The 27,267-nt window shown below is 44.3% G+C and overlaps 5 protein-coding genes across 6 annotated transcripts; all 5 read right to left on the bottom strand.

The window, feature by feature from the left end:
* Positions 1-547: 547 nt before the first annotated feature.
* On the bottom strand, positions 548-3,971 carry LOC127783270 (serine/threonine-protein kinase D6PK-like). Of its 2 annotated transcripts, none has more exons than XM_052310506.1 (3): positions 3,746-3,971; positions 2,167-3,198; positions 548-1,803 (listed from the first exon to the last, which is right to left on the bottom strand). In XM_052310506.1, exons 2-3 carry the CDS (start codon positions 3,069-3,071, stop codon positions 924-926), a joined length of 1,785 nt encoding a protein of 594 aa, XP_052166466.1. In that variant the 5' UTR covers positions 3,072-3,198; positions 3,746-3,971; the 3' UTR covers positions 548-923. The 2 variants fall into 2 exon arrangements, with proteins under 2 accessions (XP_052166466.1, XP_052166468.1); XM_052310508.1 differs by lacking the exon at positions 3,746-3,971 and adding an exon at positions 3,450-3,714.
* Positions 3,885-14,804, bottom strand: LOC127783269 (uncharacterized). The gene is made up of 12 exons (XM_052310505.1): positions 14,532-14,804; positions 12,745-13,917; positions 11,990-12,657; positions 10,658-11,729; positions 10,160-10,482; positions 9,888-10,076; positions 9,183-9,289; positions 7,982-8,073; positions 7,306-7,456; positions 6,958-7,017; positions 4,674-6,836; positions 3,885-4,006 (listed from the first exon to the last, which is right to left on the bottom strand). The coding sequence occupies exons 1-10, from the start codon at positions 14,695-14,697 to the stop codon at positions 7,005-7,007; spliced, it is 3,954 nt and encodes a 1,317-aa protein (XP_052166465.1). The 5' UTR covers positions 14,698-14,804; the 3' UTR covers positions 3,885-4,006; positions 4,674-6,836; positions 6,958-7,004.
* Positions 14,805-15,864: 1,060 nt separating this feature from the next.
* LOC127781157 (histone H2B.2) lies at positions 15,865-16,641 on the bottom strand. Its single transcript, XM_052308070.1, has one exon. It carries the CDS (start codon positions 16,554-16,556, stop codon positions 16,095-16,097), a length of 462 nt encoding a protein of 153 aa, XP_052164030.1. The 5' UTR covers positions 16,557-16,641; the 3' UTR covers positions 15,865-16,094.
* Positions 16,642-20,817: 4,176 nt separating this feature from the next.
* Positions 20,818-22,331, bottom strand: LOC127781161 (uncharacterized). Its single transcript, XM_052308074.1, has one exon. The coding sequence runs from the start codon at positions 22,272-22,274 to the stop codon at positions 21,012-21,014; it is 1,263 nt and encodes a 420-aa protein (XP_052164034.1). The 5' UTR covers positions 22,275-22,331; the 3' UTR covers positions 20,818-21,011.
* A 1,128-nt stretch (positions 22,332-23,459) lies between these two features.
* On the bottom strand, positions 23,460-24,622 carry LOC127781162 (fasciclin-like arabinogalactan protein 1). Its single transcript, XM_052308075.1, has one exon. The coding sequence runs from the start codon at positions 24,518-24,520 to the stop codon at positions 23,705-23,707; it is 816 nt and encodes a 271-aa protein (XP_052164035.1). The 5' UTR covers positions 24,521-24,622; the 3' UTR covers positions 23,460-23,704.
* Positions 24,623-27,267: the final 2,645 nt, after the last annotated feature.

Genomic DNA, 27,267 nt, shown 5'->3' with positions numbered 1-27,267 from the left:
CACAAATTCTATTCACATGGATGGTTTTTCGTTCATAAATTCTATTCACAAAAGTGCTGCAAAATTTGAAGTTGATACCTGATTCGGTCTTCTTTAGAAACGTTTGGAATTCAGTAGGAATTTCATGTAATAAAACATAGTTCAGGTGCTATAGGAACCAGAAAAATTCCCTGTTCTGAATTACCTTTATAGTTCAATTGAAGCCAGCAGGCAAAATAATACTGAATATGCACATGTACACTTCTACTATCAGTGCATGGTTTGATGCATTGAAAGTTCTCTCTCTCTTATTCGTGATTAAATTTGTCGTTTGAATTTTGCGAGATGGCACTTGGATCATGCAGTGCTTGATTTTTCATGCCTGATTTGAGTAACCTTCATGGTCTATACATTTGATATACTCACTTTTACATATCCTTCGCATGGGCAAATGAAGCTGTGCTAAGGAGAGTGCTGCAACACTGTACCAATTTGGAGTTAAAATCTGCAATAAGCTAACTTGCTAGTACATGTAATTCGCTCGCAAAATTTATAGTGCACAGTTACAGGTTTTTCATTCACAAATTCTATTCACATGGGCAAAAATAATCATTGTGTTCACAATTGTGTAGTTCTACGGCAGTACCCCTCTACCACACATGATACAGCAAAGAAGCTTCAGTTGCAAACATGCAATTATTCTGAAGCAAAACTGGAATTAATAGTGCCAGGTGAAACAGGGTACCACATCCTTTCAAGCATCATCACTAGATTTAATTAAAAATTACAACATGCGAAGGACGGATTAGATCATAAGCAGTTCAATGAAAAATAAAGGTTGCTCGGAATACATCTAATAACCTAAACATAATATTTCTAAGCCATCCTTTCATACATCAGCTTGCATGCACCAACCCTGTTCAGAAACACAAAGGAAAGCAAACCTAGAAGAACTCGAACTCTAGATAATTGTCTGAGCCCTTCTGGTTGGCAGCCGGCGCAACCTTCTCAGTAGCTGGTGCTGGCTTTGGTGGGCGCTCGAGCTCAACTGGCTTGGGTATCTCAGGAGGGCTTGCACATCGTATGAGCGCCCAATTCACGCCCTCAAAGAATGGATGCTGCTTTATCTCCGTCGCCCCACGCTTGTAGGCAAGACGGTGCTGCGGGTCCTTGACCAGCAATCCTCTTATCAGGTCCCTGGCTGAGAAGCTCACCATTGGGGATTCCGGGAACCGCAGGGGCTGGCCAACAACATTGAAGAGTGTAGCCCGGTTTCCTGATCCCTTGAAAGGGGTCTTACCGAACAAGAGTTCATACAGGAATATGCCAAAGGTCCACCAATCCACAGCACTGCCGTGACCCTCTCCCTTGATGATTTCTGGTGCCAAGTACTCATGAGTGCCAACAAAGGACATGGACCGAGCATCAGTCGGCTCAGCGATGAGCTCCGGCAGTGGGCTAATTTGGTTGACAACCTCAGGCTTTGATTTCTTCTCCTTCTTGGACTTGGACTTAGACTTGGAGGAGAAAAAACGGGGACCAAAGCAGGTTGTTGGAGCTACACATGATGGCTGGATGCAGGATGGCTGAATACAGGCAGGCTGGACACAATAAGCTTGATTGTTCCTCTGCAACGCATCTAGTCCAGGATTCGCGGACTTGACAACAGTAGGGCTTACAGCACAACGAAGGGAGAGATCAAAATCAGACAGCATTATGTGCCCATCCTCCCGGACAAGGACATTTTCTGGTTTCAGATCACGGTATATAATCCCAAGCATATGCAGGTATTCTAATGCAAGAAGAACCTCTGCCACATAGAACCTGAAATACCAAGAGATCACCAAAAGTTTCAATGAGAAGAGTCATCCATGCCTTTCAAGACGCCAAAAAGAATTAATGAGTTAGCAAACAACAATTGATCATGAGCACTTACAAAGTTCTAAACTATATTAAAGCAGTGGTTGTAGATTACAGGATTCTAGTCACATAGTACAATAGAAGTTATGGGCCTTATGACTGGTATTTAAAGGGGATTCATGCAAAAGAATGTATAAATGCAGTGATACCACAAAATGGAAATGATGGGAACATAAATTATATGTATGATCATACTTGTAAACCTCAAAGACAAAATGGTATGTGTTATATCTGATAATGAATGGAATTTGAGTAGTTGTCACATACTTTGCTGCTTGCTCTGAGAAATGCTTTCCAGGCTGCCTTTGTCGAAGAGTGTGCAGGTCCCCTCCTGGGCAGAACTCCATAACCAAGCATGAGAACTTATCTGTCTCGAAGTGGGTATACAGTGTTGGCAGAAATGGATGATCCAGAGATTGCAGGATCTCCCGCTCTGTTTGCGCTCGAAGCAGCTTCTTCCGACTTGCTAGAGACCCCTTGTCCATGACCTTCATTGCAAAGTAACTCCTTGTACCACTCAATTCAGAGAGGTAGACGCTACCAATATCACCACAGCCCAATTTCTTGAGCAATCTAAAATGGCTCAAACCTAGAATACCATCCTTGGACCTGATCATCCGGATTGCTTCCCACCTTGAATCACTCCCTTTGTGCGGCTTCGTTGTGCTGCTGCTCAGGCTGCTGCACGAGCTCTCATCACTGACGTTGCTGCTCGTGCTCGGACGGCACATGCTGCTCTTCCCACTCTCAGTAGAATCAGCTGTATCACTGACCTTGCCACTTCCACATGTCTTCCTCAGACCATTCGTCCCGTCGCTAACTTTAGCAGAAGCAAAGCTCTCGCTAGTGCTGCTCTTTTGCGACGTCTTCTTCTCCTGATTCCCGTTGCAATCCAAGCCTTGGATTTCTTTCAGCTCCCCAGAGTCTCCTTTTGGGGTTAGTGGCACATCCAAGACACCAGAGTCTGAACCAACGTTAGAAGGACCCTTGTCCAATATAGATTCAGAAGACTCTTGCCGCCGATGAGCCGGCTTTTGCTCCTCTAAAATCTCCTTAGCAATAAGGTCTGACCTGCCATCTTTTCCGGCCTTGCTCGCCTTTGCATGAACAGGATCAACAGCAGGTTTAACCTGGTGTGCAGGCACAATCTGCTTCACCGCCTCAACAGACATGATGGTCAATATTGCTTGTACAACTGCAAATCTAGAGAAAAGCTCACTCCACTTTCTTTAAGCATCCAAGGAAGTTCACTGATTTAACATCCAGGCTGGTCAAAAGAGTCCGTGCCTAACTCCGCATCTGAAATCCATCACAAAAAGAGATGCATTAGCATATCAAATGAACGTACCAGACATGAAAACAAAAGAACTAAGAACTAGCCAAGAAATGCAACTGAGAAGAAATTAACATGATCAGAGAAAACCTCAAACTGCGAAACCACCTCTTCCCAGGGAGAGGGGATGAGGGCCAATACCAGGGAACGAAAACAAAAGGGGATCTTCTAAATACCCACAAAAACAAGAAAAATACCGACGGAAAATGGTGCAAACCTGGAAAAAGCTAGCGGCAAGATCACAAGCCCCATCTTTATCACTCCATCGAAGAAAAAGAAAACGGTGCGCATGATAAAGCGCATAAAAATCATATGAGCACTAACTCCCGGAGCAACTGGATGAACAAAAAGCGAGGGAAACAAAACAGACCAGGTCTAGAAAGTGACGGGCGACGACATTGCATAAGCAGATCAAGAAAGAAAAGCCGGCAAACGAGGAGGCAGTGGCAATCACAGTCAGTCAGTCAGTCAAACCATCACAGAGCATTGAAAACCAAGGAACCAAGGTAGCACCTTCGTCTAGGTAGGCCTAGGAAGCCATGGCTGCTCTGCTCCAGCTGCTGGCTTGACACAACGATTTGAGGAAAGCAAGAAGAGAGCAAAGGCTTTCTGCAACGGATTAGGGGTGGATTAGTAGTATATGTGCTCACAGGATGGAGCCATGGAGAAGGCAAAAGGCAAAGCTAGTTAAGCTCCCCCATGCCTTGTGCTGACCTGTGTGGGGTTGGACAGTTGGAGGGTGGTGGTGGTGGTGGCTGCAAAACAAACAAGTTCCTGTAAAGAAGAGAAGTGCATAAACAAGTAAGCAAGTGAGCTCAGAGAGTGGTACTGGAGTACTACTACTGTGGCGTGGTGGTCTCCCAGCCCTAGCCCTAAGATAGTTTCTTGTTTTTTTCCCTTGCACTTGTTCACTTCCATCAAGGCCACCACCCTCACAAATTTAATCCCAGTTTTGACCCACCCAATGTCCACTTTTGTGTGCAGCTGCAGCACCCTAGGGACCCTCTGTTCCTCTCCTTCCCTCCTCATGTGACCCCAATTAAAAGAGCAGAGCCCATCTTTGTAGCTTTGTTAGTAGCACTAATTACTTTACTGTTCACTAGTACTGGGGTAGTATTCCTATTGTTGTCATTGCAAATGGTTTCAGATTTTCTTTACAATATGGAGAAAAACGAATTTACTCCCTTCTCTTCAGATTATTTGTCTAGATTTCACACGGAACAAGTACTTTTGTAAAAAAAAAAGCTAAAATAACGAGTAATCTGAAACGAAGGAAACAAAAATAAGTTCAGGATTTAACCAATTCCAGCAAAAACTCTGTAAATAGAGCAGATACAGAAAAAAGAGATGATGTTTGCGTGCCGTTGATTTCGCCAAGGGCAGATTGGGAATCCAAGTAGGAGTCTGAGAGAGAGAGAGAGAGAGAGAGGCAGGAAACAACCTTCGCAGCCTTCAATCACTCCCTGTCCCCCGGCCCGCGCCCCCGATGCAGCTTTGGCTCCGGATAATTCCGCCGCTAATCTCGAGGCGCGCAAAGCACCACGGCGAGGGCATCGGAATTCGGGCCAGCTCCATGTGTGAGACGGACGGTTGGTGGTGGGTTGATCTCGAGCTGGGCGCACCAATCTTGAAGCGCGGTTAAAATGAGATCAAAACCCACGAGGACCGAGAAGTTTGAAACAGCCTGCCGCTTCGTCCGAGATATGGACTTCACTTCACCCTAGCAGCAAAGCATTTGACTGTACTAGAAAGCCGCTTTCATGCAATGGAAACGGCTTTCGGCGAAAGAAAACAGCCTTGTGCTGAGAGCCTTGTTTGAGAGCTCTAAATTCTGAGAAATAACTGCTAGTAACATAATAGTCAGATAGTAAGAATAATATGAAAACGCTAGATTTTTCAGCTTATAATTTCTATTAGAGTAAGTTTAATAGTATAGTCAGCTACTAGTCTCAAAAATTGAAACATCATCTATATATAATCTACTCACTCTGTCCTTAAAAAAAGCGCAGTCATGAGTTTCCGTGTTAAACTTTAATCGTTCGTCCTATTTAATTTTTTTAAAAAAAACTAAAAATAAAAGCCATACATAAAATACTATTCATGTTTTATAATCTAATAATAATAAAATTACTAATCATAAAAAAAATCAAATAAAAGAACGATCAAAGTTAGACATAGAAACTCATGGCTACGCTTATTTTGGAAACGAAGGGCCTCGTTTTTCTTCTCTTCTCCACATAAGCACACAAATGTGATTTGGTAATATTATTTAAGGGAATTAGAAATTGTAGCTACGAAAAACTCTCCTAAACAGGGTGAGCAGTTATTAAGCAGTAATCACTATATGGTGAGCAGTTATTAAGCAGTATCATAATTTTCTTGCCTGTTTGATGCTTCCTGGTTGCTCCTGCCATATTTCAACACCATGAAATGGACCAGCTTTTAGCCAAATAAAATCTATATGTAATTAAAATTCAGATATGTATATCAATGTACATGTACTGAGACAATAACAGTTGCGACAGCCAGATCTATGGGGGGCCAGGTTTGCAGAATCTTTGTAGCTGCCATGTTGCCTCATCAGCAAACAGCACAGAGCAGCCCTGCTCATCCCATCACCATCCAAATCTCCGAAAGCTCCTATTCATGCGTACTATACTACCACCACCACTACTACCAAAGATCTGTTCATAGTGCTCATCACTCACAACAGTTTTGCAGAACCAAAACGGGAGCTCGTAAGAAGCAGGAATGGGAAGTTGAGTTCTGATTTTCTGAAACAAGCAGTAACACGGCTAATTGTTTCTGTTCAGTTTCTAGGGCACCGATTGGCAGGCTACGAGGAGCGCGCGCGCACAGACACACTCAACGAGTAAAAGGCTCAATGCTAGGCTACACTGTTATGTCACCTTTTCCTGGTCCGTCATCGCTATCATCAGAGAGAAAATGGCTATTCTACTCTACGTGGTCCATGGATCTACATCAAGGCGAGCTGAGCAAGTGCAACTCGAAAGGAATCTTTCAAGGGTTGTTAGGTCATTCAGGTCCATGCTAGGTTTGCAGCATGCTTGACTGGCCATTCAAACTTAGCCATTTAAGCCACAGCAGGTAGGCATATATACAAGAGCTAATAGCCATTATGTACAGTCAAATGAGTTATAATTAATGGCCAAATAAGATGGTTTAGAGCAGGCGAAAACAGATAGTGGTTAGTTTAAGCTTGATACAACAAAGCCTATCTAGGTTTGGAGCCATGAGCCCCAGCACATGGAGCCCCTCAATGTACAAAGGCATCTATTGGAGATGCCTTCCAAGTACTTGTTCTAATCTTTGGAGGCTACATGTGCAGTGTCAGGGGATAATGAGATATGGCAGAATCCTAAGTGCAAAACGTGCTTGCTAAACCAGTCAAAATGGTATTGAGTAGGATGGGTCCAATGAAACATGTTTGGCTTGTTCTATGAATGGTTTCTCCTAAACAAAAGAATCAGAATGGTATGACGGTTATACTAGACGTTACCTGGAATTGACAGTGGCAGGTGAGTACTCCCAATTAGATGCAAAACAAGCTGAGGGACAAAACCGGCAGCCTTTTATCAGTCACCTGCAAAGTGAAAAAGGTTTCATTAGTATAAAGGACTTGCAGGACTAGTACGCACCAACAGTAGATGCAGAATCACAGGCCACAAGATGTAATGTAATAGGAAAATGTGTTAACAACTTACAACTCAGATCGATAGTAGCAATATGGAGCCCACCAGAATGTGATGCGCTATGTTAGGCAACTGCAAGTTTAAACAGCAATTAGGTATAAAAGGCAAGATTATAGTTGACCTAAAAACAGGATTGGAATCAGGACATGTAGTAAACAAGATATTCTGCCAGCAGCTTTGTTCTTCAGATATGTCCCTTTCCTTTTCTCTTTTTAAATCTCCATACACATCACATGGTGCTGACAAGGTTGCAACTTGCAACCCCAGATCGGAAAGATGGTCTGCCCACTGGGCATCAGTGACAGAACATGATTTGTTGATTAACAGAAAAAGGAAATAAAACACTTCAACAAGCCTTACAGAAGTTTTTGGATAATGTCACAAGCCCCAGATCCAAGCGAGCTGCATAGGCAGAAACTTATACCCAACAATTGTTTCTCCTGGTTGAGCTTAGTCCAGACATATAGGCAGGGCAATGTGCAGATAACCAGATATATTGTGATGAAGAATCCTGCAAACATAATGAAGCCACTATCGCTTCAACAGTAGTAGCTGTGAAATCTTACTAGTGTATAGCAGCAGGGCGCCATTTTGGCATACAATATGGATGCTTTGCTTGCACGAGCATCAAAGAAGGTCAATCATTTATTGTGAAAGAAGCAAAATTATGTACAGATATGATCATTCCGAAGATCTTCAGCCTAAAGAAAGGTGATACAGCCATCTTAAAATGACTTCTACCATCTGCATAACTAAGATACACACAGGCCACAAAAGGCAAAAGCCACTTGAGTAACATGTATCACTACCAGTAGGAATGTTGAGATTTGCCTGTACATTTTGTTACTAAACAAGGAGCTCAGCGATGTTGTAGAATATCACTTTCACAAGGTTGTGAAATATCCAACTAATTTAATCGCCGTTGTGGAATGGGGGGTGCAAGAACTGCAGAGAAGGTAGGAACCTACAGATTTAATCACAACAATACCTAAAATAAATATGTGCACATACTAATAAACATCATGCCAAAGCTTACCGTCAGATAAACTGAAAGAGCACTTTCGTTCAAAAATTTCTCTAGGGTCTAAGGTCCGATTGGATAGAAGTATTTCATCCAAGATTTCTTTCCTGAAAATAAGGGGAAAAAATCAGGGGTGGAACATTAGTGGACAATTCTTTCTAATAAGCACAGCATAATATTCTTGGTTTCATCAGCAACATAAATTACGGGTTTGTTAGTCTATTGTGTCCTCAACAGGAAATCATCAGCAACGTAACATTCACAAACCTAAGTCCTTTTCAATGAATGAAAAGGGGGAGCATATTTTTTTAGAAAGGTTAAAAAATTTAAACATGTTTAACATTGAAATGCAAAGGCAAAACAGATGCAACAAGAACTAGAGAACTGCTGACCCATGACCAGGATTTCCCTTACTGCCAGTTACCGCAGTAACCGGTCTCACCACGGAGGCGCAGTAACGATAAGTGCCCGGTAATCAAAATAAATTTAAACAAAATTTTGAATTTTTCATAAATGTCGTCCAGCTTTCCCACTGTTCACTGTAATAACCGCACAGTTACCTTAGTTACCAGACTTATCACCACAGGGTGTGGTAACCACTCCTCTCCAGTAAGGTTAACCCTGCCCATGACAAGTTTGGCACAATGTGTCGTGTCCTATTAAAAGTACTTCTCCATCCGGTTCCACAATTCTTAACGTTTTGGACAATGACAGACTACAAAATATATATTTGGCTATGTTTTTCTATTATAATATATACAATAAATAAATACATTTTTTACTTTTATTATAGTACTTTGTAAGACAAATCTATATGTGTTGTTCTAGTATCTTTAAACTAATAGTTTAAAAATTATTGATAGTCAAAGTCATAAATGTTTAAACTCAATCTTGTCCAAAACGTCAAGAATTATGGAGCCGGAGAGAGTACTAGTTTAGAGAGGATTGCTTCGACTATAAATCTACTCTCTCCATCCCAAAATAAAGTTCATCTTTCACTCATCCACACATACCAATACAAAACCAAAAAGACTAGAATACCCCTACTTTATCAAATCCCAATACAACTATTCCTCACTTTATCTACTCTCAATACAATATTTCCTACTTTCACAAACTCCGATGCAATGATTACTCTAAAAATAAACTTATTTTGGGATAAATGGAATGAACTAAAAATGAGCTTATTACGGGACGAAGGTAGTAGAACACTGACCGAGTCCATGGTGGAATATGTTTCTGTCTGCGCCTTACTTTCTCTTTGTGCTCCAAGTCACCACCATCCTCTTCATCAGAATCTTCATAAGGAGACATTTCATAGGACTGCAGCAGATGTGCACCAAAAATGTGAAGTATTGTTTTCAATATGTTATGATATCTGACAACATATGATATTTAAAAGCAAATAAAGCAGCCCATATTGCAGTTGTGTGTAGTTTTGGCCAGCAGTTGTTAAGAAACTGATGGATATACCCAAACATTACTCCAAGTAACCAAAACACAGACTACAGGGGAGTAGGGGACAATATCCAGATTCAGTAATCAGTACTTGCTTTGTTCTTTCACTTTTATAAGTTTTTTTAGTTTTATGGTCTCCGAGATGCGATTTTGACCATTAATTCTCGTAACTCTACATCACTAGTAATGATATAAGCTGCTACAGCACAGAAACACTTTTACTGACAATGATTTTGAATATCCAACTTTAAAAAAAATAAACATATTAATATTCAAAGCTTCAAACATTTGATAGTTCAAAGTTTACGAAATTACTCAGCATTCAAACTGTTGCAACAACTGCTCAAAGTTCAGAAGTGTATAGTACCAAGTCATCAATTCAATATTAATGATCAGCATTACTATATGCAACCACAAAATAGGTCCCTGCCATTAACTTACAAAACTTAATGTAAGCATGCACCTTATCGGCATCATCAGATAATCTTCCATGAATCTGATGACCAGAACTTCCAGAATTCCCATCTGCAACCACAGCTTTTACATTGTTGCTTCCAGATGTTACTAATATAGGAAAAGATTCTGTCTTTTCATCAGATAATAATTGGTTTATCACTACTCTGACAGTATTCTTCCTGATTTCTGTGTCATCCTGCAATGATTAAGCCAATTGAAAAACAATGTAGATTTCAAGGTATTGTAAAAAAGACAATATGAATTATGGTGTTTACTCACAGGATCCTTCTGACTAGCATCTTCCCGACTGTTCCCAGCATGCATTCTTTCTCCCAGCTGTTTTTGCTGTTTACGTGGTTCTTCAATGCATTTCTTTTTCTTCTCCTTTTCCTTCCTTCCATCATCTTCCCACTGCCTCTTTCTAGCATCCGTTTTCTTCTTCTGCTCCATCTGTTTAAGTTTTTGCTCCCTCTCTTGCTTTACTCTCTCGCGCTCTAGTTCAGCAGCTGCTTTGCGCATCTCACGCTCATTTTGTTTCTTCTGTTCACGATGCTTTACAGCTTCAGCCACCTCGAGCGCCTTTACTCTAACATCTCTTTTCACTACAACAAGTTAAATGTTTTGAGATATATGCGACATTCATAATATGTGAACAGAGGAAATGTAGTGATGTTGAATGCCATTGTGCTTATGATCCTAGCTTATCGCAAGATTGCATTAGCATAATGATTCAACATACATTTTAGCTAAAAATGATTTCACACACATAAGACTTACCACATACTGTTGTAGGCCGTTGCTTTTGTTTTACAAGTGGTATAAATGATGTCATGCTAGTGACAATATTACTAGGTTTCCATCCTTTGTCAAGATTTGCTTCACTTTTGTGACTTTCATTTTGATTACCCAGAATTCTTCCCTTGCTTTCTCTGTCATGGAGGGACTGTGTCACTTTAACTTCTTTCCTAATTGAAGGAGCACGGTTCTCCTTTGGGTTTTGCATGGCTTGATCAATTATGAGGTGTGCTTGATGATCAGACTCCCTACTGGAAGCTGTAGTGGTTGGCAAATCTAGCCTCCCTACATCCATATATTTTCTGGAAGCTTCTGAAGTACTGCTATCTTCATCAATTTGGAAGCAAGCAAGATCTGTTATGGAACCTGTACAGTTGGAAGTATAACAGACTCCTGATGGCTTCTGCAGGCTATACTTTCCAAATGATGGTGTCAAAGGAATTTCACAATCCTCTTGATTACCAAAAACCCCCATCATTTTGGTGTCATAACTTGGATAATGCCATTTAGGTTCCACCTCCACGAGGGAGGCTGGGCCCAAAAGTTTCTCAAACCTAGCTGTCAATGATTCATACTTACTCCTCAGCGGGGATGTTATCTTACTGTTAATCTTACACTTCGAGGAGAGATTGGAGCTCAGGTTGACCCACTTTGTGGAATCATGATATGCCTCAAGTACCCTTTCTTTGATGGTTGGACTGTTAGCTGGAATAGGAATGCCACAGCTTTGGTGCACTTCAACGGTTTCATCGAAGTCAGCACAATTATCACCATTTTGCAATGGAATATGACCATCTGAGACAGGCTGTCCAGGATCATCATGAATACATTTCTCGCCAAGTTCTTTGTTGGAACAGTTTGAAGCACAGGCTTGCTGACTTTGCTGATCTGAAGAAGCATAGCTTGGAAATGTACTTGGTGGAGTGGAGCTGGGATGATTTTCTGGATTCAACACTTCACACCCAGATGAAACATAATCCGTATGATTCAATATCTGGTCGTCTACTGCCACATATTTTACATCTGCACCAGGATATACAGAGCAGTTGTTTGTCTGTAAACAAAGAACGAAAGTTGTTTAGAGTTCTTGTCAATAAAAATAACAATGCACAGCCCCATGTAACACAGGAAAAGAAACAAACAAACACGACCAAAACATATGAATGCTTCAAAACAGAATTTAATAACTGAAAACAGTTTAAAGTATTCATGTTAAGTACTGAGAATTCTAGAATATAACTCTGAACAGGTTAAACTTGTTTTCCAATGGAAAGAATTTTTTAATAAAAAGGTACTTTTTATATACAAATGTACCTTCCTTGTGTACTCTCCATCACCATCTGATAAGATATCAGAGCAGTTAGGTAAAGAATCTTGGGGAACAGTTGCTACATTACCACTTAGACTACTGCTGCTACTGGACAAAGATTTCATCCTCAGTGAATTAAAGTGGATGATATCTGATAGGCTAGACATAGTTCTTTGAGAGGAAGAATCTACACTGGTATGAACTTTATATGACACGGAACTCTTCCAGTTACTTGTAACGATCCTTCGTTCTAAATCAAGCGAAATGCACTCACTAGATCCCAGGCGATCTAAGTGGTGAACTGGATGTTGTGGCTTCCCTGACATGTCTGCTCTATTTTCCATCTTGTCAAGAATGTCAGGTTGACAATCCATAGATGTACTCATTGTGCTACACAAGCTGTACAAGGCATGATCTGATTGGCAGTTAATCTCTATCCCTTCAAAAGATGAATTCCCTTGTACTTGGATTACATCTGCAACTGATCTTCCCTGGTGACTATTGTTGCTTTGAGCATCTGATTTCTTTGATGTAATCTCCCCACATCTAGAACTATGTAAAAGGTGCTGAGCAGAAGGTTGCGTAGCCAGGGCTTGCTTATCGCTCACTGTTTCACATGAATCGGAATCTATTTCCATGGCAATATCAAAAGAAAATATCTTACATTCTGTCCCTGCAGAATTAAAAGTTTGGTAAGAAAACAAGAAGCATGGCATTCAATGAGGATGAGATGTTTAATCCAAACATTAGTAAACATTACCGTCATGGCTTCTTAAGAGTTTCTCTGCTGATTCTGTACTAAACCTTTCTGGTATCACAGATCCATTCATGTCATTTCTAACATAAACATCATAAGCTTCACTCTGAGCTTCAAAACATTTTTCCTGTAGCGTTGACAACATTTTTGGAACTTCACAAACAGTACTGGCCAGATAATCAGGTTGCAGAGAAGATCCATCACATGGAGGAGACAGCACATGACATTCTGAGCCCTGCTGTTCGTCACTCAGCATATTCTCCTGTGACGTTGACAACATTTTTGGAGCTTCACAAATAGCATTGGCCAGATAATCAGGTCGCAGAGAAGATCCATCACATGGAGGAGACCGCACATGACATTCTGAGCTCTGATGTTCAAGAATCTTCAAGTTTTCATCAACTCTCTTATCAGGAAAACTGTATTCTCTAGGTGTATCAGTATCTTCTTCTTGGTCCAGGATTTCAACAGAATCAGTTTCAGCAGTATGTCTTGCATCTGCTTGAGACAGTGAAGTTGGCACTGAATCAGGTCCTTCCAGCAAATTAGTTTGCAATCGATCATTGTCAAACTGTGGGCTAGCCATAGAAATCAGCCCTGCAACAGATTCTGTTTTAGCAATCGGCTCCATAAGAGAAACAGTATCACCCGCATCCGCTATTTCCTTTTGAGACAGTGGAGTGAACACAGAATCAGGTCCTTCAAGAGCAATAGATTTAAGAGACAGCAAGGAAACATTTTCAGGAAGTTGGCTAGCCATACAAGTCATCCCTGTAAGAGAGTTAGTTTCGGAAACACCCATTGTTATCTGTTCAGGCAATGGACTGGAGACAGAATGAGGTATTCCTTGTAAATTAGATTCAACAGGTTGCGATGTATCCTCTTGAAGCAGCGAACTCATGACAGAGTGCGGTACTTCAACAGGACTGGTAGAAGGAAGTCCTTCATTTAGTGAATGTGCGATGTTAAACTCCTGGACAACAGACTGAGACACACATATCTGTGACTGATCAATTTCTCCGGCATAATTTACAATATGCAAGCCACCTGGTTTGCAACCACCAAATTCATGTGTTTTTGGCTTGACCCGTTGATAGGTTTGAGACTGAGCATGATGCAGACTGTTTTCATTTCTCATATGAGCAAGATCTATAGATGACATTTTTGTATTATTTCCTGCAGAAAAAAAATCCCTGCACTGTTATTTTTTTGTTTCGAAAGCCACAAATGGGTAAAGGCCTATAATGGGGAGGATTAGATTAGAGGCACTGATAAGAGAATGAAAATCATAGCACATTACCATGTTTACAAAAAACCATTCAACTGGCAGTTTAAATTCCCGTTCGGCCTAACCATTTTTCTTTTGCACTATCATGTAAATACGATCCTTCACAATTTCTCATGATATTCAGTAAACTGAAGCAGGTTAACCATACCCAAGTCAAACAAGCTAATACAACTACAATTTGAGCTCCCAAGCCGCTTAAAATCTTGCAAGTTACTACACGCAATTCAGAGCGTTAGTACTACCACTCTGTGTCATTTCCCTTGTTACTTTGTTAGTGAATCCATGATGGTGCGAAGTTCTATCGATTCGCCTTAAACACGAATACCCACAAAGCATATCAGCACATAAATCGAAATGGGGCCAACAGATGCTCCGCCCAAAATCGAAATGGGACTCGCACAAACTCCCCGCGAATACGGGTGCGCTACGGAATCGAGGCCCCAAAAAAAAAACACAGCGACCTAACAGGCGGCAACCCGCGGCGAAAAGGAGACTGGCTTACCGCGCGCGGGGACGGAGTCGAGTGCCGGGAGGAGCCACGGCGGCGGGCGGCGGCCGGCAGCGAGGATGGCGCAGGCGAGGGACTCGGAGTAGGACACCACCTGCTCCTGCACCTGCGCCTTCACCCAGTCCCGGCGCTCGAAGACCTGCATGAAGAGCTCCTCCATCGCGGTCGCGGGCGAAGGTCGGGGCGATCGGGGGGCTAGGGTTTGGTCATGGAGGGGAGGGGAGGCCCCCCGCGGGGAGGCGTTTGAAATTGTTTGTTCGATTGGCAAAGGGGAGGAGACGAGTAGGCGATAAGCGGTGGGGAGTGGGATAATGGGCCTAAGCCCGTGCTTCCGATGCAATGATGGGGCGGAAATAGTAAAATTTGAGGCCCATGTTAAAAGTCAAGTTTAGTCCTCAAACTTCCGGCAGACTTAATAACGCTTTTAAATTGCTTCTAAAATGGATTGTAGTTAAATGAATTTAATCGCTTGTTTCTTCTTGTAAAAGTTACTTTGGTTAATTTTGTGAGATGATAAATGGCGTCATAAGCTTGTTTTACAGAATATTCTAAATTCATTTGGAGTAATCTCAAACCAGTTCAAACCTCCAAGGTGCGATTGACATGCAATTAGTCCTGGGAGGTTTTCTAAAAGAATGGTAATGCGGATGATGCAATCCACCAACCAACTTCGACTTGAATCATTTTTTCTCTGACATACTACAAGTTTGTTTTTTATTAATGGAAATACTGCCAGGAGTATCACTTATTTTTGTTGAAATTTCAGGACTATCACTTATCGGTCCGACCAAACTCAAAATCAAAACCAGATGGCGCCAATCCTCAGGTTTGAAGTTCCAACCTCAATTTTTCAAGTTCAGTTCGCGAAATGTAAACAAGTTCCCCGAAATTTAAACTCCCGCCAAAAGCAAACAACGCAATTACTCTTCGAACCTTCAATTTTCAAGCGCCTCCTCAGTACCGCCAAATATCTGAAGCTCCCGACCACGAGCCCCTGGAATCGAATACCGAGTTCAAAATTATCAGAGCCCGCCAAAACTACAAAGCGCCTAACCCCGCAGCAACAATTCGAATTAAAGCAAACTCAACCGACCGAATCGAATCTGCTCTTGGTTGAACACATTGAGCTGGAAATTTCGCACTGAGCAGGATGTTCTCTCCAAAAATCGGCAAATCTCCATAAAGAATTTCTTCAAACAGAACCAGATGCCACGAAGGGAACAATTCATATTCAGCAGCAAACATTCAAAACGTGAAACCGTAGCACTGAAACAAATTTGTCCAACTAAACAGCATCCACAATTCCACACAAAAATGACGCGAAGAATGATAGTAACAATTTAGCAACCAGAGGTTGCAACCATCACCATTAATTTTAAGATCAGAACTCAACGGGCACAACCACGAGATTCTTACAGTAATCAGCAAGCACTAGACAGGAACACTAGACACAAGAGAAAGAAATCAGAGATCGACAGGGCAACTACCACCGCTGCCATGGACTCGCTACGACGAAGACGAAGAGAAAATCACCAAACACCTACTACACTAGAGCGCCTAAGAGCTGGTGAACTTGGTGACGGCCTTGGTGCCCTCGGAGACGGCGTGCTTGGCGAGCTCGCCGGGGAGGACGAGGCGGACGGAGGTCTGGATCTCCCTGGAGGTGATGGTGGGCTTCTTGTTGTACCTGGCGAGCTTGGCGGCCTCGCCGGCGAGCTTCTCGAAGATGTCGTTGATGAACGAGTTCATGATTGACATGGCCTTGGAGGAGATCCCGATGTCCGGGTGCACCTGCTTGAGCACCTTGAAGATGTATATCTTGTAGGTCTCGACGCTCTTCTTGGCCTTCTTCCTGCCGCGCTCCTTCTTGCCCTCGCCGCCCTTCTCCCCCTTGGACGCCGGCAGCCGCTTCTCGGCCTTGGGCTTCTTCCCGGCCGCGGGCGCCTTCTCCGCCTTCTCGCCGGCCTTCTCCTCCGCCGGCTTCTTCTCCGCGGGCTTCTTCTCGGCCTTGGGCGCCATCGAGATCGGTGGTGGTGGTGGTGGTGTTCGACGAAACGAGCGAAAGGAGGCGAGGCGAGTGTGTTTCTGATTTGGAGATTGGATTGTGTTGTGCGGAGAAGACGAGTTGGCGATTTTATAGCGGTGGAGAGGTGGTGCGCGATTGGTGGGAGGCGGGGTGCCGCGGATCGATGACGTGGAACACATCGGGAGCGTCCGATGGGTTCGGAACCGACGGGACGGATGCGTTGGGCGCGGATCGGTGACGTGGCGAGGGTGTGGGGCGGGGAGGACCAGGTTTTCTGCCCGGAACGGTGACGTTGCTTTGTAATGGGCCACAGCCCATGCTTCCGATGCAATTATGGGCCATGTTAAAAGTCAAGTTTACTCCTCGAACTTCCGGCAGACTTAATAACGATTAAAATTGCTTCTAAAATGAATTTTGTAGTTAAATGAATTTAATCTCTTGTTTCTCCTTGTATGAGTTACTTTAGTTGAATTTTGTGAGATGATAAATGGCATCATAAGCTTGTTTTACAGAATATTCTCATAATTCATTCGGAGCAATCTCAAACCAGTTCAAAGCACAAACCTCCAAGGTGAGATTGCCATGTCATTAGTCCCGGAAGGTTTTCTAAAAGAATGGTACTTACTCTATTTCACAATGTAAGTTATTCTAACATTTTTTACATTTATATTAATATTAATGAATCTAGATAGATATATATGTATAGATTCATTAACATCAATATGAATTTGGAAAATGCTAGAATGACTTACATTGTGAAACGGAGAGAGTAATATTAGGGCCGAGTTTAGTTCCTAACTTTTTTTTCAAACTTTCAACTTTTCCATCACATCAAAACTTTCCTACACACGTAAACTTCTAACTTTTTTCTTTAAACTTCTAATTTTAGCACGGAACTAAACACAGCCTAGGATGGTGGAATCAATCAACCAATTTCGACTTTCGGTCATTTGTGTAAGCTGGACTTTAGTAAGCCAATTCAAGAGGCATAGCTTGCATTTTGGAATCTGAAATTAAATGGCCAAGATGAATACTAATATATGCTTATTTTATTCCAGCAAATTTAACAGGATATTGTCATGGTTATCAGAAAATAAGATCAAGGAAGACAGCTGCGAATTCGTTGGTCCCTCGCTCATCGGTGTCCTGATAATATTTCCAGTGATTTTTTTTCTGACATTCTCCTACAGTCATATTCCCTCCGTCTAAAAAAAGATAAACCCTGATTTTCGTGTCCAACGTTTGACCGTCTATCTTATTTAAAAAATATATATAAAAAAATTAAAAAGATAAGTCACGCATAAAGTATTAATCATGTTTTATCATCTAACAACAATGAAAATATTAATTATAAAAAGAATTCATATAAGACGGACAGTCAAACGTTACACGGAAACCTAGGGTTTGTCTGTTTTTTTGGACGGAGGGAGTACTAGTACAATGTAGTAGACCAGGAGTATCACTTCTTTTCTTGAAATTTCAGGAGTATCACTTGTCAATCCGCCCAAACTCAAAATCAAAACAAGATCCCACCAAACCTCAGTTTTCAAGCTCCAACCTCAATTTTTCAAGTTCAGTTTGCGAAACGTAAACAAGTTCCCCAAAATTTAGGCTCCCGCCAAAAGCAAACAACGTGATCACGCTTCGACCCTTCAATTTTCAAGCGGCTTTTCTCAGTCCCACCAAATTTCTGAAGCTCCCGCCCACACGATCCCGTGGAATCGAATACCCAATTGAAAATTTTCAAAGCCCGCCAAAACTACAAAGCGCCTATCCCCGCAGCCACAATTCGAATTAAACCAAACTCAAGCCACCGAGTATGATCTCTCTGCTCTTGGTTTGAACAGTTTAGCTGATGATGAGCGGTGCCCAATCTCAGTATTGTTCCCAAGATAAAAATTTCGAAACTGTGCAAGTGGCTGTATCCAAATACCAGTAAAACTCCATAAAAATAAAATAAAAATCTTCAAACCAAAAAAAAAAATGTAAGAACTGAATAATTCAGATTCAGTAACTTTACAAGACGTGAAACGAGCACTGAAGCAAATCCAGAACAACAAAAACTGAACATATGTTCAATACCACCGCATCTGAAATTCCACACAAAAATGACACGATACATGACAACAGTTCGGCAACCAGAGGTTGCAAACCGTCAACATTGATATTCAAGATCGGAATTTAACAGGCATAACCACGAGCTTCTTAGGGCATCAGCAATACGTATCCCCAGTCCGTCCCCCCGCCCTGCTCCATCCGCTCGCCGTTAGCCTTTCCGCCAGAGCCGGCTCCCCACAACGCTACGCGACCCCCACCTAGGCGACGCGTCTCCTCTTCCTTTTCGGACAAGGGACGGGCTCGAGCCACGCGCTGCGGCAACGGGTTATCCACCTCCATATTCCCCTTCCATCCTCTCCCCTCTCTTTCTCTCTCGTTCCCCTTGAACCGGAGGAGCAGGAGGAGGCGCCGGCGGCTAGCGCGGTGATGCCGAAGGCAGGGAGGACGAGGATGGAGGTGGGACGAAGAGGGAGAGAGAGGCGGTGCACTAGATCTGGCGACGACCCTGCAACTTCCGGCAATGGAGATGACTCGGTGACAACCCCGCGACAGCAACGGGCGGAGGGAGCGTCGCACCGTCCTCCCCGCCCTCCTCCACCGGCGCCGTGCCCGCCACCGAGCCTCGAGACAGGAGAGAGAGGGTGAGAGGCGTCGAGCCGGCGGAGGCGTCGAGGCGTCGCGTGTCTCCTCCTTGGTGGCGAGCACGCGAGAGTAAATGAGGGGAAGAGAGAGAGAGGGAGAAGAGGGGTGGTATAGTAAAATACCTACATGGGCTTTTTTGGGTTAGAGACATTTGTTGGGCTACTAGGGGTATCCTCCTTTGAGGGAGTTTCCCAGAGAGTGTCCTCAGTTAGTAAGGATGAGTGTCCTTGATTGTACATACCCTAGAATTCAGCCAGCACTAGACACAAACACTAAACACCCGAGATAGAAATCAGAGATAGGCAGGGCAACTACCATCGCTGCCAGAAACTCGCTACAACGAAAGAGAATCGCCAAGAACTATTAGACCCTAGAGCGCCTAAGAGCTAGTGAACTTGGTGACGGCCTTGGCACCCTCGGAGACGGCATGCTTGGCGAGCTCACCGAGGAGGACGAGGCGGACAGAGGTCTGGATCTCCCTGGAGGTGATGGTGGGCTTCTTGTTGTACCGGGCGAGCTTGGTGGCCTCACCGACAAGCTTCTCAAACATGCCGTCGATCTCCTCGTGGTGGGTGACCACGTCACGTCGCTCGCCAGTCCTGCTACCACTTGCCGCTTGTCACTCATCGATCCAAGATCATTGGCTCGCCTCACCACCTTCCAAATATGAGGGAGGAAGAGGGAGAGAGCTAGCAGAATTGGATGAAAAACGTTAATTATACAAAATTTCAGTGGCACTAAGTTAATATCGTAAATAGTAATGATATTTTTCTTAATTCGGCACAATATAATGATATTGATCATATTAACCCTAACGTTTACAGTGACTTATTATAAAGTTCTTTTAAATTGGACTATAAGTTTCGTAATTTACCACTCCGTCATTATTAGCTAACATAGCGCTTGAGTCAGCTCATTTTAACTAGGCAACATATTCTATGCACACATGCCCTCACGTGTACACACGTGCACACAAACTAAAAAATGTCACCAAAAAATCTATAAAAAATCATACACATACTTTCAATTGTATTACACCTAGGGTTAAAATCTTAACGTCAAATTCATTATATTTTAGCCGTAACAAAAAAACAAAAAATCTGACAGATTCTACATTAACGTCAATTGAAAGTATTACATTATTATTAGCCAATTGTCTTTATTTATACCCAGTGTCAGATTCTACATCAACCATATAGCCGATAGCTGAAAATCTTATTGCTATTGGTTAGTACTAGCATGGGCTGAAATTACTCCATTAGCTTGTCAGTCGATCGACTAATTAATTTGCTATTTGTATATATCTTGTCAGTTGCATGATCAAACTGACTGGCACGTCCACATCTTATCAACCTTTGGACCTGCACTAGAGTTAAGTGGATCTCCCAGGTCGTTGTGTTCGTCGACTTAGTTCGTTCCAACACAGTTCCATCGCCATCGGCCGAGCGCAAACTTTCCGTCAACACTTGTATTATCATAATATACAATTTTTTGTTCTAACTATTTATATCATATTTGTATGAGCAAACCATATGGGTAGGTGTTAAAGAATACTTTCTCCAAGCACAACCCTCTTTATATTCCTTTACAACCCCTTCTGTTGGTTTGCTTCGAAAACTGTATGAAACGAGCACTTGATTTGCCCAAGTTGGGCGCCACAAAACTCAAATGTGGCAAATGTACAAAATCAAATACAAACGCAGTACACATCAAAATCAAATCAATCGTACATTGGGGATTTAGGGTTGTTAGTGCATCATCTGGCCGTCGGGCGTCGGATCGATAGGAAGGCCATCGGCACGGTCACTCGATTTTTCCTTGGCTTTGACTGGATTCTTTATGACGAAATTGACGTATTGGTAGCCTCCACTGGTAGGGCCGGCCGCCGCTGCGTCGGCCTTGTTTGTTGGGGATTCCTTTGCCGCGGCGGATGCCTCGGCCTTACCTGCCGCGGATTTCTCAGCCATGGCGGGTGCATCGCCTTTGCCGGCTGTAGATTCCTTGACCGCGGCCGTCGCGTCGGTCTTGCCGGGCGCTGTAGATTCTTTTGCCGCGGTTTCTGTGTCGGTCTTGCCGGATGCCGTGGATTCCTTTGCTGCGGTCTCCATGCCGGTCTTGCTAGCAGTGGATTTCTTTGCTGCGGCCTCCATGCTGGTCTTGTGGGACGCCGTGGATTCCTTTGCCACAACCATCTTGCCGGTCTTGCCAGCTGTGGATTCCTTTGTCACCGTAGCCGTGTCGGCCTTGGCAACGACAGACTCCTTACCCGTCTTATCGGCTGGAGATTTCTTAGCCACCGTGGCTGCGTCGGCCTTGGTAACGGCGTATTTCTTACCCGTGGCAGGCGTGCCAGCCTTAACGGCTAGGGATTTCTTAGCCACCGTGGCCGCGTCGGCCTCAGTGTTGGTCTTGCCGGACGCCGTGGATTCCTTTGCCGCAGCCTTCTTGCCGGTCTTGCCGGCGGTGGATTCCTTAGCCACCGTGGCCGCGTCGACCTTGGCAATGGATTCCTTACCCGTGGCAGGCATGTCAGCCTTGGCGGCTGGTGATTTCTTAGCCACCGTGACCGCGTCGGCCTTGGCAGCGGCGTATTCCTTACCTGTGGCAGTGGCCGACGTGTCTGCCTTATCAGCTGGAGATTTCTTAGCCACCGTGGCCGCGTTGGCCTTGCCAGCGGCAGATTCCTTACCCGTGGTAGGCGTGTCAGCCTTGGCGGCTGGGGATTTCTTAGTCACCGTGACCGCGTCGGCCTTTGCAGCGGCGTATTCCTTACATGTGGCAGACGTGTCTGCCTTACCAGCTGGAGATTTCTTAGCCACCGTGACCACGTCGGTCTTGCCAGCGACGGATTCTTTACCCGTGGTAGGCGTGTCAGCCTTATCGGCTGGGGATTTCTTAGCCACCGCCGACGCGTCGGCCGGGTAATCCTTCACTGCCAGGGCGAGCGGCGGCCGTGCTACCACGGCGAGGGCGACCAGCAGCAGCGACGCAACGGCGAGGCCACGAGCCATCGTTGTTGTCCGTTGGTCCTGCGCCTAAAAGATCCGTGGCGAGAGAGGCACGATGCGTGGATTGTGATCAATCGTTTGCTACGGATCCGGCATAAATAACAGTCCGGCGATATGCGCGGAGAAATTGGCGGCCGCGCGCGCGGCGCGGCGCGGCTATTCTTGGCGGTTGCGCTCGCTTCGGTGTTTTTGCATGATGCATGCGACGTTGGTGGTAGGGGTAGGAGGGAGTAGGTAACGTACGTACGTAAAACGCGACTACGCGAGAGCCGCGAGGTGGTGGCGGCGCAGCCACCCGCGCGCGCTGCACGGCCGGTTCGACCGACCGACCGACGTGTGCGCGTGGGGAATTTTCTCGTGGGTGACGGATGATGGGCCAGGAAACGAGAGGAGCGCCCGGTGCCCGGTCCGGTCTCGGTCGCGTGCACGGTTGCAAAGCGATGCGTATCGTCCCGCGCCGAGGAAAGAGATTGTAATAAGGTGTTGGTTAAATCTGGGGGAGAGGAGGCCCGTCACGACTATGGATGGAGTCTGGAGTCTGGACCATTATTACACGGTGGTCCTGCCATTCCGTGCATAACTGGGTTAACTGCATGCAATACAACTAGGCTAGCCTTGGATTCGGGTGTGTTGTGTTGCTCTCCTTCTGAATTGGGCAGCGAATTCTCTTCGGATACTCTCTTTTAAAACGGAACAGCATTCTGCGGTAGTAAAATTTATCGCTAGTATAGTACAGGGAGATGTTTACAGAACAGTAGACATTTTCTCCCTCGTAGATCATCCAGTGGTCTCAGGAGCAATCACTGAAGGAGTGCAGAAATGGAGCTTTACACCCACCGACAACTCAAGCAGCAGGTAGTACGTTCCTAGAGCGGCAAGTGCCATTTAGTAATTCCGATTTATTTAATCATGCGACACCCGTTCGGCTTTTTCACGCCTTTGTTTCTTGGCCTCTGCAGCTACAGAACGCTCCAGCCAGCCCTGCATCAGGCTCAGCTCAACAAACCCATTTTAAATATCGGACAAAATTAGGTGAGCGCCACCAACACAGCAGCATTCCAGTTCCCATAGGAGTATTTGCGTGAGTGCGTGACAAGTATAATCCCTACATTATGTAGTAATTCAGTAGTAGTAGCTGTGAAAATGTACATGAACATTTGGGATATTTGAGTTTCCCAAATTCTGATCAAACTGTTCGAATATCCATGCCACATCAATATTTGATTTTTCTTTTTCATGCTAACAACATCAATGGAGGAGTAAGAAAGAACAAAGAAGAAAAACAAACAAATTTTTATGCAGTTTCCATCCAAGAAAAAAAAACACAAGTCTCACACGCACACGCCACTAGAACACGCACTGACACCGCCCACCGACACTCCGCGCGCCGCCGCCACCCTCTCCTGCAGATCCACCTCGAAATGTGAGCGCCGCTAAGCCAAGGCGGCGGCCACGGCGACGGCGACGGGCAGGGCGGCGAGCCACCGCAGGCACGAGGCGCCGGCGGCGGCGTCGTTCTTCTTGGAGCTCTTCCTCTGGTCGGCGGGCGGCGCGTCGTCGCCGGCCGGCCCGGGCGCGTCCGCCACGTGCCGGTGGGACGCCTTCTTGGACTTGGAGGCCTTGGGCGCGTCGGCGACCGGGGCGGGCGCCGGCGCCGGGGACTCGGCGGGCTCGAAGAGCTCCACCGGCTCGAGCACCGTGTCCACCGCGTAGATGGCGATGGGGTCCTTGTCGTACACCGTGTCCTTGATCCGCGCGACGCCGTCGGAGGCGTCCGTCTTGATGGTCACCTTGTCGCCCTCGTTCTGCACCGTGAAGTTGAAGTTCTTGGCGGAGCCGTCGGTGGCGAGGGTGTTCATGACGCCGTTGTTGGACTTGAGGCTCCGCAGCGAGTAGTAGACCGGGACGGCGTGGAAGAGCAGCAGCGACGCCTTGCCGTCGGCGGTGAGGTTCTTGTACGTGGGCACGAACGCCCTCATGGCGTCGTCGGTGGGGCAGAACGCCGTCATGCCGCCGTCGGCGGCCGACTGGAACGTGGACAGCGCGTCGGGCGAGGCCGCCACCAGCGCCGCGAACGCCTTGCAGCCGCCCTTCGCCATCGACGCCGTGATGTTCGGCGGGGCTGGCGGGGGCGCCGCGGGCGCTTTCGCCTTCGCCGGCGCCGCCGCCGCCTTGCCGTCGGCGGCGGAGACGGCGAGGGGGAGGAGGACGACGAGGAGGAGCGCGGCGGCGAGGCGGAGGTGGCGCATTGTGCCTAGCGTGTGGGATGTGTCTGCGTGGGAGTGAGGGAAGTGGGAGCCGTGTAGTGATGACTGATGATGAGTGTAAAACAGAGTGGGAGGTGAGCTGGCTTTGTAATGGAGGTACCCTTGGGGTTAAGCCGGAATATCGTGGATTGCCCTTCCATTTTCTCCCCTTTGCTTCTATTATAGATTCTGTCATGTAAAAAAATTGTGATTTGGTCATTCCTTGTTCTTTTGTTATATTTTAATTCAGGTCTTCGTGTCATTTTCTTATTCTCTTTTTTCCGACAGATTGATGTCCTCTTGTTATATTGTAATTGCTCATTTTTTTATTAGTTGATGGTGTTTGGGAATGATATTGAGAGTGGAGAGGGTCAGTGTGGTGATGTTCTTCGGTCTTTTGTGTTTTTTAAATGGAGGAGGTTGTCCCATGAGTTTTAAACTTATAAGGATCATTTTAAATCGTAAACAGAGAAATAAAAAAATAAAGGATTTTGACAGAAATGTAAGTGCAAAATATTATATTGCAAAACACATGAATGATCGTTTGATTGGACCGTAGAAAAAACAGATGAATTTATGACAGATAAAGAGACTAAAGAAACTTTCCATGAGGTTCTATTTCATATTAAATTTTCTCCAAAACTTGTATAAAATGTGGTATTCCATAGGATTTCATATGATGTATTCCTTTTATTCAAAAGGCTATATATGAAAAAAATCATATAATGAACGAAAATTCCAAAATTTCTATGATTTTTTCTTTAAATCGGAAAGGGCATAAATGTTTTTTTCCCACTTTTATGACATCCTATCCTATTCCTAGCGCAATTACTGTGATATAAACAGCTTATTATATTGGGTTTAAAAAAGTTTGCGCAAAGACCCCTCCACTTGAACCTTGAACCAATGATCAAATACCATTCCCCATTTCGGTATCTCCTAACAGTTGACTTGGACGAATATTGGGGTAGAAATTATACATTGCAAACTTACCCTCGCTTTAATTAGAGCGGGTACTATTTCAGAAAGCTATTTTCAGCAACAACTTTGGCTCATAGAGCTTCTTTGGTTTAAAGTTAAGTTTTGCAGTACCAAAATTTTAATAGTGTCAAAAATGTTTGGAACTACCTATAGTACAGAATTTGGACCAGTGTGGATAAATTTGGTAAAAAAAAAAGGCATTCGTTTGCTACTATAGAAGTTGTCGAAATTTTGATAGAGCAAAAAAAATGACTCCAAACCACCACGAACATCCCAAGTGATCACTTAATCTTGGGTCGTGTTCTTTTAAAAATGTTGGAAACTCTTTTCTCCTAGATATAAAACCATGTGGAGAATTAGCATATGATTAATTAGGTATTAGTTAAAAAATAAAAATTGATTAATATTTTTTGAAAAGCAATTTTCATAAGAAAAATACTTAAAAAAATTAATTGTATCGTTTAACCATGCGAAAAACGTGTACATGAAAAACAATAACGAAAAGTTAGGAAAAGAAACAAAAGAACACACTCTTGACTTGTTAATCATCGCAATTAAACAGCATAAAATTAGCGCTAGCTTGCCAACGAGTAAGGCAAAGAATCAATGGCCGACACTGGAATGGATTGTGGACGAAGAACCGGAGGTCCCCTGCACGGCAACTTGCAGGACGTAATGAATAGTGAGTCTAATTATGCTACGGATCGCCAACGTTTGTACCTATTCGCCCACATAATTGACGTGGGGACAATGGGCAAAACACACACCACCTAGCTAGTGCCCGAAGACACGCATTCACGACAATTGTACATTGCCTCGTCAGCTCCCCTGCTATTTTGTTTCTTAATTATATAGTAAGTACTATAGTTCCTCCCTTTTTTCTTTTGAACATATATGCAGTTGTAGAAATATTGTAATGCAACGTCGTTGTCCAGTCTGCCAGCTTCCATGGCCGTTGTGTTTAGCAGCAGCAGTAATAGCACGTTGCCGTTGCTCGCGACCCGTCCACGCGACGAGAAGCGTGGGTTGTGAAGCGAAATTCTTTTCAGGACGGCGACGGGTGTGGTGCGGCCACCGACAGCGGATGGAAGGGGCAGGGCATCCGGCCGAGACGCCGCGTTGGATTTCATCACGCGATGCGGGCGCGCGCGGGCTGAAGGAGACAAACTGCCCCCCGCTTGTGACAAACGCGTAGGTGCTCGCCGTGCAGATGCAACGCGCGGCCCCGGGCGTACCATGGATGGACTGTGGTGCCGAAGCGATCGGTGGAGGAGTCGCCGTCTAGCAAGGAACCGGGCGCGGTGACCGGTGACGCCTGTCTGCCTGTGAGATTAAAGCTTGGGCTTCGAGTAAAACTAGACCGGGATTACTGGGGCTGGGAGGTAAGTACTTCTTCCATATTTATAAGTCGTTTAGAACAATATTTAAGTCAAATCTTGATAATATAAATCATAAATAACTCTTAAGATCTTTAGTTTGAAAATATAAAAATTATATAAATAGATTTATCTTGAAAAATACTTCATAAAAGTATACATATATCACTTTTCAATAAATATTTTTATAGAAAAAAGAAGTCAAAGTTGTGTTTTGGAGACCGTGTCGCTGTCCTAAACGACTTCTTTTACGAGTACGGAAGGAGTACGCACTAACTTAATCAACCGTAGCTAATTTATAATGGGATTGCTAAATCACATTTGACAAAATGTTCTTTTTTCTTTCAGATTTCTACCCTTACGACTTGCTTTATGATCCGTGCTCTGACAACC

This window comes from Oryza glaberrima, chromosome 8 (assembly GCF_000147395.1).
Source record: "Oryza glaberrima chromosome 8, OglaRS2, whole genome shotgun sequence".
In the NCBI taxonomy this organism is placed as follows: Eukaryota; Viridiplantae; Streptophyta; class Magnoliopsida; order Poales; family Poaceae; genus Oryza; species Oryza glaberrima.
This window is presented reverse-complemented; position numbering and strand designations above follow the sequence as displayed.